Source organism: Glossina fuscipes, unplaced genomic scaffold (assembly GCF_014805625.2).
Source record: "Glossina fuscipes isolate IAEA_lab_2018 unplaced genomic scaffold, Yale_Gfus_2 121, whole genome shotgun sequence".
NCBI lineage: Eukaryota > Metazoa > Arthropoda > Insecta > Diptera > Glossinidae > Glossina > Glossina fuscipes.
The window spans coordinates 6,356,904-6,367,852 of record NW_023998464.1 but is presented as its reverse complement, the minus strand read 5'-3'; the positions used below and the strand labels follow the sequence as shown (position 1 = coordinate 6,367,852).

The following is a 10,949-nucleotide window of genomic DNA, read 5'->3' as shown; positions in this document are numbered from 1 at the left end:
ATTATTTCGTAGTTCCCCTCTTTTTAAAATGGTTGATAGCGTGTTCTTGTAGTTGTTTTACATTATACTGGTAGTTGATTTAATTACGTTCGGGAGCTTACTTGTCTTGTTTGTTTTGTTGTTCTTTAGCTCTAGCACGCCGAAAAAGTCAACTGAGCAGCCGAATAACAACAACTACAAGTACATCAGTATTTAATAGAGCACTTCCGGCATTTTACATTATATATATACATATACATAAAAAAAAAATAAATAAATAAAATAAAATAAAATAAAGTAAATGAACAAAAAAACAAAAGAGGAGGAAAGCAGAACAGAGACAAACTACCGGGGAGTAAATTGGCGCACAGCTGGACATATGCACATACATGTGCTTACACGCAAAAAGATTTTGCTTGGTATTAACCAACATTTTGGATCCTGTTAATCATTTTAATGACATCAGCGACATCAACGTCATCGGCTACATTTAAAATTTGCAATTTAAAATTTCGCGATAAATAGATATAAAAAACAAGCCATGTACAAACGTATACGACAACCAATACCACAAACTAACAACGAAACCCTGAGTGGCTTCAACAGCAGCAGCCGCATTAACGAACACCCGATTAAGTGGTATAAATTATGGTATTAAAGTAAATCTCAGAGTTGTATAAAAAAATAAAGAATATGTTAAAGAAAACGCGAAGTTAAGAAAATTCAAACGCTGTCTTATACCATAGCCAAAATGTCGTGAAAACATTTAACTTTCATGGTTTTCTCAAGCCATTTGCAGGAAAGTGAAAGAATTTTGCATATATGTAGGCATTAATTTGAATTTGCTTTAAGATTCTCTTAAGAATACAATGTTAAGATATTTTTCCTAGGAAATGACACGGGCTGTTAATTTTATTTTTGTTTAATTTCTCTCTTCATCTTAATTGTCGGCAGTGCAATAAAAATGTTTTTAATGATTTGCCGAGTTTTTTTTTTTTTAATTTCCTTCAATTAGCTCTTTACGGAACTTACAATTTTTTTATATCACCGTACTGATGCCAAGACCCATTACTATTTACTTCTCATGGTTGGTTAGTTCGGTTGCCAAAAAGCAGAAAAAAAAAAACAGAGTGGAGAACATTTAAAATAATTAAGTCATTTTCATCAACGTCACTATAATTATCATCATAATTATAAAGTTATTACAACTGGATACGGCGACCTATGTGAAAGGCGTTGCAGAATAAAAAAATAAGAAATTGAAGGTATATAAATGGAAACAAAGGTGGATCGGTTGCTTCTTGTTAGGGATAGGGTATAAGTTAAGGCAGGATAGCGTAAGGTTATGATAGCAAAGCAAAGTAAGCGAAAGAAGCTGAAACGAAAAGAAAGGAAAGAATGAAAAAACAGAAACGAAAAGTAGAAAGAAAAGAGAATAAAAGAAAAGAAAAGAAAAGGAAAGGAAAGACAAGATGGTAAAGAAAACGAAAGGAAGGTAAACTTAAAAGAAGAAAAAGCAAAGGAAAGAAAGGTAACAAAAGGAAAGGAATGGAAAGAAAAGAAGATGAAAAAAAAAGGTCGAAACAGAAACCAGAGAAAACAAAACAAAGAAATACTACGTAAAAGAAAGAAATTAAAAGAAAACCCAAGATAGGGCAAGAATGCTTTTCTGCATGAAAAGCCAAAAAAGGCATCCCATTCTTTGCGTTTCTCTCAAGAATAGCCTTAAAGTCATTGCACATATCGGACTTCGGTCCGCAAACACATTTGTTCTTCAGAATATGCTTGATCTAGGTAAACATCTACTGGTAAAAATTTCCGCAATTTTTTTTTAAATAATCTTGCATTTAAACAAGTATGTTGCGTCCTGTCGTCTATAAAAAAGTAATAAAAAATAAAGAAGAGAGAAAGGGCCGAAGAAAAAGCTGACAATAAATTTTTGCAATTTATTTTCATTTATTTATTATTATTCATTGTATACAAGCGTTCAACTTTAAACACAACGGAATTACAATATTATATAAGTGAGTTTGTAATTCAATATTTCATTAAGGATTCACATAGACGTAATGCACAGTCAACCACTACACAGCCCTATAATTAGTGATTATAAATATTTTTCATTCGTTTGCTGGTTTTGTCTCTTTGTGCAATAAATTCATTATGAAGTAAATTTTATGATAAAAAGTGGAGTAGTTTTTATTATTATTATTATTATTATTATTATTATTATTGGTTTTCCTCATTTACACAAAGTATTTTTTACAAACTAATAAAATTAAAATTATTAACAATATTTTATAGCAAAGACACAAAACGATACTACCTCGCGTGAAATCATTTGCATTCTCAATCTCAAACGGGCTTACAACCACCGAATCTAGCGGCTGCTCATTTTCCGTTCCTGCATTATCTGCGGTTGTTAGGTTTTCTGTTGAACAACTTTAATTAATATTATTTTTTTTTAATACTACATATTGAATTAACCGAATTAATGGCAATCATTACCAATTCACTGGCATGCTGTGTCGAGATAAAAAGAAAGAAGAACCGACGAGAAAGTTCGTTCAAATAATTTCGGAGGTCTTTGCTTATCGCCTTTGCTTATTAAACTGATGTCTATCGTCATTTTAACTTTAAAAAAGTCCAAAATTGTGCTGATAATGTTGATGCTGCGATATTTTATCGTGAATACATAACGTTTGTTTGACAGCACAGCAAATCACTTAAGTGCCCATCCCTCCATAGGACGTCAACAATGTAAACAATAGTGGCTTACACAACCGTTTTGTTGTTATTATTGCGCGTTCTTTTGTTCCTCAGCATATATCGTATCATGTAACATCGAAGCATAGTCCACATTATACTAACATGCAGTTACTTTGTATTCATTTTGTAATATTACCTCTATGCAGTTTATACAAACGCTAGGATGAGATTCTGAGTTGGTTTAGTCATGTCTATCGGTTGTTGAGGCACAAAGTCAAGATTAAGATCACGCGGGACTCCCATAATTCCTTACATCTTATTGAAATCCAGACACGTCGACAATGCCTAAAGAAATAGAAATCCTTACGCAACCGGAAAAAATATCGTACTCTTTTGCAAATTTTAACCGGAGAAACTTAGCGTTTTTAGCAGTTCGGTCAATACAATTATTTCTTGTCCATATTACGCGATCTTTTCGCCTAAAACAATAAGCGAGCGAAAAGCAATATTTTCTGTTTAAGTAATAGGTACCCAAGATTCGACTCAAAAGCTTGTGCAATCATTTAATTATTCTGTTAACTGATATCCTCTCATTTTTTAATATATTTAAAGTTCTTTTGTTAACTCATACGTTAAAAAAATTTATTAAAATTGAATTACGAATGAAAAGTAGCGCAGAACAATATTTGTGCGGTACACAAATTAATTTTTCTTTATGTCCATCGTAGGGCTAAATTGTGTTTAATGCTAAAACTCTTTAAAGCAAATACGATGGCGATTGGCCTGTGTAGCATAATCCATTTTACTAAATTCATTGAGCGATCTGGCCATTCGACTTTAGAATTAAACTTTTTTTTCAAAAATTCTGATTAAGGTAAGTTGACAGTAAAATAAATTTTTGCTCGAAATATATTCAGATTAAATGTACGAATCAATAAGGTTTCCCTATAGTAAAGTATGCTCGGAAAGAGAAAGTATTCTGGTCAAAATATGTCCGAAATTCTTAAGTAAAAAATTGTTTTAATTGTCTCCACGGTAAGACCAAAGCAGACGTCGATTTCCCATAGTCTTACGCGCCGGCAGTTTCGTCTCTTTCAACGTATTTTCTTTCGTGCGTTTTTTTAGCTTATTGTAATTTTCAGCAAGCTCCAAAAAATATCAGGTAGAACGTTCCGAAACGGCTAGAAAGATACGTTCACACTTTGGCCCAACTCTCTTCGTGCGCACACAACGTATAGAAATATATTGTAGGAGCTGTTTTTGTTATTTTCAGCCGTTTAAATGCCATCAGGTCCACTTACTCTGGGAACTCCTGGCCCTATTTGGGGTATGTATACTACTTGCACGCTTACATTGTTCGTTTAGCAGGATCGCAGTAGGTTGCTTGGATCGTTTTCATCGTTCGTTGTTGTGACTCCTTTATGGTACTGTCATTTAGATGCCAAGACTTTTCAACACTTTTTCTTGAAATTATCCGTCGTGTACTTTATTCATAGGTAAGGAAGCGCACGGTATAATTATCATAATTTATTGAAGTTTTTCCATGATAGATATAAAAAAGTTCGATCCAAGACAGATATTTTCTTTCTTATTTTTATGAATTTATTTTTACTCTTTTTAATATAACGCAACGATCAATAATTTGCTGAACAGCTACGCTTGTCTCTAGTAAAAAATTCATTATTATTTTTAGAGAGTGCCAATTATCAAGCGACGAAGTTTTTGTGTTGATAATAATCTAAACATTGTCTTGCGGTTGCGGTAATTTTCCTACTTCGAAACACACAATGATGCTGAGTGCGGATGTAATTACATTAGAAAACTTCAGTGAAGACTATCACAAGGCAAAAAAGAAAAAGATATCAGAAAACAGTGTACTTGCAATTTGACCAAAAATTTTGCCCTGAGACAGCTGAAAGTCAATGTAAATATTTCCTATCTTTATCTGTTTCTGTTTGCAAAAGTCAAAACGATGAGCCAAAGAAAAACCAACAGATCAAATTTTGAGATCAATGCCAAAGTTGGAACGTATTTTAAAAGTGTTTAGAGAAATTATTCAAAAAAAATGCATTAAAATGTTGTAAAAGTATTTCAGTAACCTCGAATTTTTTTAGAAGCAAGTAACTTTTTTATTTAGTCCCGAGAATTATTGACCAACGCACTACGAATTTATAGGACTTAAAAAAACATTTTCGTTTCAATTGAAAAATATAATTATGTTTTTGGGATATACTACAATGTTTCCATTTCAGCGGTTACTTAACAAATTACTTCGAAATACAAAAATTTTCAATTAACTAAACCACAAGCGTTTTTTCAGATTTATCTTTTATAGTGTATGAATGCTGAACAAAAATCCAATTTTTTATTTCTTTTGAAAAGCAGACGTGTTGTCAGTTTATATGGCAGTGTGGGTGTGTCTTGCGATCGATTTGTCTCTTTTTCAATACCCTCCAAGAACTTTCAATCTTTCTGCCAAATTTGAAGCCGATAGTTGTATTTTTCCGGCCATGAGAATGTTTAGCACAGACGTTACACAGAGGGCAGATGAACAGACTGACATGCTTAAATCGATTTGGAACTTAATGCTGATTAACCACATATATACTTTAAGGGGTCTCTGATACTTTCTCCTGAGCGGTGCAAACGTTTAGACAGCATATCCCCCATCCATCGGTGACTAGTATAAAAAATGAAAGATTGGTTAGATACGAGATTATATTTGAAATAATGTAAATATTACATAGGATATGATGTAACAAATTTGCCTCCCGTTTTTAACGATGAGCTTAAAAACTCAAGTACTGCGTTTTCTATCTTATCAACGCTATCGTATCAAATAAATGTGCAAAAACTTTTCCAATATATGGCAAATTCATTTTTAACTCGGACATATCTTTTTATACGCCGCTTATTGAAAACTTCGGCAGTTTTCTGTCTTTTAAATTAGCTAAGCTTTTGCAGTCTGGCCGAAACTGCTGCGTCGAATTCACGACTTTCCAAAGCGGGCAACCACACTGGAATGGAATAAGTAAAAGAAAACTGTACATGCTTTGGGACGAACCTTCGAAACCTATCATCTTGTATAGCTTTTGATTACTATAGCCATGTCAGTTGTGTCGGATTGATACCATTTTTGTCTTTAAATTTTTATGGGTTTCAGAAGTACACTTGGACGAATCCATAACTTTTCCGCAAGAATGGTGAGAAATAATAAGAAAACTTTCATAATTATATCGAAACGCAGATGATAGCATCAAGTCGCTAGGCGTCGCCGAGTTACCCAAAGGAAACCATTATCTCAGCTACAAACCTTAAATACTCAATTTTTTTATAGCTATGATTGAATCAATATATCGATGTATTTAATCTTTGATGCGAATCCTTAAACTTCAAGGACAAATTGGTTTGTATTAGTGTCAGTGTTTGGAATTCTAACCTTGACAATGCTGAAAAGGAAAAAGAAACGGACCGAGTTCCTGCTTCTCTTAGCAAAGCTGTCATTCTAAGTGTGGTGTCAGCAAACAGGCAATATGTTTGCTAGAGGGCGACACAATTGCATTTGTTCTAGTATTCAAGCTACTCGAGAACGCATAATAATATATTTAAGACACTTACTACTTAATACTCCGCGCTGGACGCATCAGAAGAAAGAGATCGAAGAGATTTGGTTTCTTCTTTAGTCAGTTTAGAAAAGAGTTTGCCATCACTGAACTTTGGCAACACATAATTAATTATGAAACAAATGAATTCATTTAAAATGTCAAGAGAGCCGATAGCCTGTGTTGCTAGTGCTCAATGTCTTTTTTTTAGTCTAAGAATTCAATTCATTAGTCTAAAATTAAAATAATAATAATAAAATGTCAAGAGCACTGTATACATATATATAAATTTTTTTTTTCAAGTTCTTTTGAATTGGATATTAACAAATGGTTCTTAATTAATTGATCGATTATGCATTTTGCATTAAGAATGATGAGTGATATGAGTGCAGTGACCTAATATTTTTACTAATTAAACAAAGCGGAAAAACTTCGAACTGTATAGACCTATACAAAAAAGTGAAACATACACAGTTATGATGAATTACACCTTTATTTACAATATTAAATGAAATTATCGGTATCTCACCTTTTGTTATTGATAACGTGCTAATCAAAGCGAAATATAATGAGCTAAAAAACCCCGATCGATACAACTACTTACAAATGTACTACAAACGCAGAGTTGAGCAATTTACCAGTCGAGGAAAATTTCAATTTTATTTCCACTTCCAAATGATTAGATATAAGATTCTGAGTGAACGAAGTAGTGATAGAGTGATCGAAAAAAACTGAAAGAAATAAAGTTACCAAAATAATAATAAAATAAGCAGAAAAAAAATTAATCAAAAAAAAAAAAATATTTGCTTGGGATGGCGACAAAAGATTTAGAAAAATCTCCAGCCGCCTTTGATGAGGTAGATTTTTCAAGTGGCTTCGATACCCAATATGAGCAAGAGTACCGTCCGTTGAAACCATTGGTGAAGCCGGCAAATCGCCAAGATCCTAAAACCTTATGGTATCGTGATCTCAACACCATATTTTTGTTAGCCTTCCTAGTGTTTGTATACATTACTGGGACGGTGTTGTTAACCAGGCTGGTGTTCACAACAAATGCTTTGTACATATTCCTGATTATCCTAAGTTCGGTTTCGTTGGCAATGGTAGTCATGCTAACTGATATAAATAGTACACGTATACGTTAAAGGGTATAAGTGAAATAAAATTAAAACAAATAATAAAACCAATCACCATTGATATAATGTTGGAAATGCTCACTTGCGTTACGCAACGGCAATAATGAATCTTACGTTTGTAAATCTGCTAAATATGTAAGTATTGAAAGAAAAAGTTGAGTAACATTTCCAAGTTGCCAACATGTCAGTAAACAAGCCTTGAAATATGAATACGAATGATGTCTGAATAAATGAAAAACTATTTGTAATCGGCTTTAAGCGAATCTTTCTTAATGTTATATGTAAGTGAAAAATTCTTACATTTGACAGACAAGTGTATCTTCGACGTGTCAAAATGAAGTTTGGAATGGCATACAGCGAAAGTTGGATACGTTTGTTTGCGCACATCTTTTGATGCATTCAGCTTTTGTGAAACATCTACATACTGATGACTCCTTATTACCCATCTGCGAAGTTGAAACTATGAAATATGTCATTCTCTCAATTTGATAAATGCAATTGTTGTTGTTAAGTTTCGCTCGAGCTCATGTATAATTTTAATGACTAATAAATTCAATTCGAACAAAAAAACCCATAATTTTTAATTAATAATGTATGATTTGGAAAGCTGTAAGTGATCGTAAGAAGCAGTATCTTGAGGTTGCGGGGTAAAGAGCTCTATATCCGTCTTCTAGCGCATCCTCGAAAATTTTTTTAATATATCGAAAATCCAACAGTTTTTCCCTAAATCGACGAACTGATCTGTTAGACGTTGTCGGTAATCTTTTTTATTCATGTCCTTTAGCTATATTGGTCGTATTATATATACAATGCTTTTTTAGCGAACATTTCAAATAGGAAAATTTATCTCGCAACCGTCGATAACCGATTTCATTCATTAATATTGGACATTGAGCCTTTTCCATCCCATTTTGACTTGCCAACACCGATTGTAACCCGGGTCCAGATTTCCTTGAATTGAAAGGAATAGTAACGGCGCCCTCGCGAGTACATTCGTTATTATTGAAAGAGCGAAATGATCTTCAAAAATGTTAAAAATGAATATCGACACGCCATGGACATGCATGTAAAAGCTAGCTCGATTCTTTATTAAGAAAAGACTGTAGGGAAGTCACTCGGCAGAAAACAGTTGAGGGACTCAGCTCCAATGCAAATGAAAACTTTTTACCTGATATTTTTCCTCCATTATTGCCGTGGGTTTCCGTTGATACTTCCACCAACCTTTCCAATTGATCGGTGGAATATGATCAATAATTTATGTGATTGGTTTTAGCTTAATGCAAATAACCCATTGAAAGAATCTTCGAAATAATAAAAAGCTGGTCAAACACTCTATGCCCAAGAGAATTCAATGGCTTTCTTTGCGGTTTTCTTTGCGTTTTAAAAATTTACGACTATCACTGTCAGCGTATTTACAAATTGACGTCTCCTAAAAGTAAGGAACAAAAATAAAAAACCTTCAGATATTCTCTCCTTAGATAACAAACAATAAACGACGACCAGACACCACACAAACGTGAATTAGACGTTTGATGCAAAATGTTGGAAAAAAATGAATGAATGTTTTGTAATATTGTAATATTGTAAAGCACTAAATATGAGTGAAAGCCAAAAATAGAGAAAAGAAAAATTTGGAAAATTGTACAAAGTTTTGATGGGAAAAGTTTCCTTTTATTATATTTAAAAAAAAACGTAGCAGTAATTCCCATTCAGTACTAAAGGTTTTGGCGTGAAATCTTAAAAAAGAAAAGAAAGACTCTATGGAACTGTATGAAAAGAGCGGCGGAGTATAAATGTGTGTAAAATGTTTGCTTAGAGAACTAAGCAGTAAGACTGGCTGCACAGGTATTCTAATTGAGACCAGAGAAAATTTTATTGAATAGAAATTTGAGAGGTTTCCTACCGACCGCAGAGAAACAGCAACAGAGGCAGAAAGGTATATTCGAGTCTTGGATACTTGGGCAAATATAAAAAATATTTTTTTTCTTTACAAATTGCAGGCGGTGGAAACTGTTTTGTTGTGTATTTGTAAACGTAAACTAAGAACAAATGCGACAAATTTCAGTAATATTGTGAAAATTTTAAAATCAAAGAAGAGACCAACGAGAAATAATATAACATTCGTATGTTTACCAAGAATTTATATACCTAATGTATGCGTTCCATTACTGGATGCTGCAACATCTGTTAGATAATGTGTTGGCGTCTTAAATAGCCCGGCATTAGGATGCGTCACTAATTGCAAATATTGTCAGCACCATTGGAGCTTTGAGCTTAATAAAGAAGTGGTAAATTTTATGTTGCCGTCTGTTTACTATAAGCCATTGACAAAACGACTACGAATTGCTTAAGTTTTTATTAAGGCTTTACCTCTGCAACCAAATTGAAAACTTTTGTAACAAAAGTTCAGTTCCCCACTTCAGTTTCAAAATCAGAGAAAGGGATAGTTCAAAGTAGCTAAGTTATTACGCTATTCAAAATTAGATTATCTTTAAAGGGGATAGAAAAGGGAGGAGAATTTTTTTTTGATGGAAGAAAAGCTTTTAGAATAATGACATTCGGGTAAGTTATTAGGCGTGTATTTCAGTATTAAAAAAAAAAAATTATTTCTGAAAAATATATAAAAAGTAACAATACCGCGGATGGTCCAAATTTGAATAATAAAAGGAAACCATTTCATCTGTTTTCATATATCTCGTGAAATCCCTATGGAATGCTGTATGATTGGCGGTGTGCTTTAATAAAAAAGTTCAACGTTCGACCACAAAAAAAGGCATTCCTTTATTTTACTAAAGGCAGAAAAGCGTCTATATTAACTTTTCGAAAAAATGCTACGTATTTCAATAGCGAATACTGCTTTAAAAATACTTAAATGAAATATTTTGGTGCAAAAAAAAAGAAAAGTGGTCGACCTATGCTGTTTGCCTCTTTTCGAAAATCATGTTTGAGAAAAACATTTTTCCGTGGCCACAATCGACTTTTGGTGTCACTTTTGAGTATTTAAGCGATCAGGTTAGACAATAAAACGAATATTGATTTTTTCAAAAATCTACAGTGGTATGCATTGAAAGTGAAAAGTTGTAAAGGCCTTCAGTCGATACTTATTTCCGAAGACTCGAAAAGTTTTCTCTTAATTAAATAGAGGCCATTACGTAAATGAGTTCCTCTGTGTTGTTATAAATAAAAACCTGGATAACAAATTGTAACAATGTTTCGACAAACGGATAAAAGCATATTACAATGCAAACATTTTTGTTGTGAATTTTTTGTATGAAACATAGAGAATCGCACGACCAGTACTGCCCTGCATTTTTGTGTTCGACATGAAAAAGATAACATATATTTTTTGGCGATAACCTAAGAATTGCTTACACAAGTAAAAAAATTGATATCAAGTTCCATGATTGAGTATCTGTTGGATGATATTGCAGCTTTAAGTGCGTTACAGTGCTTGACGTTTAAATGAAATAAAATATTTTTTAATTAAAAATAGATTTTTTTTGTTGAAATGCATTACAACCTC

General features: G+C 32.9%; 1 protein-coding gene across 1 annotated transcript; it reads left to right on the top strand.

The window, feature by feature from the left end:
* The first annotated feature begins 6,924 nt into the window (after positions 1-6,924).
* LOC119640563 lies at positions 6,925-8,000 on the top strand. Its single transcript, XM_038038678.1, has 2 exons — positions 6,925-7,561; positions 7,736-8,000. Exon 1 carries the CDS (start codon positions 7,103-7,105, stop codon positions 7,433-7,435), a length of 333 nt encoding a protein of 110 aa, XP_037894606.1. The 5' UTR covers positions 6,925-7,102; the 3' UTR covers positions 7,436-7,561; positions 7,736-8,000.
* Positions 8,001-10,949: the final 2,949 nt, after the last annotated feature.

Excerpts from the sequence above, each read along its gene's own strand:
- LOC119640563 (XM_038038678.1), top strand. The coding sequence starts at position 7,103 with ATGGCGACAAAAGATTTAGAAAAATCTCCAGCCGCCTTTGATGAGGTA.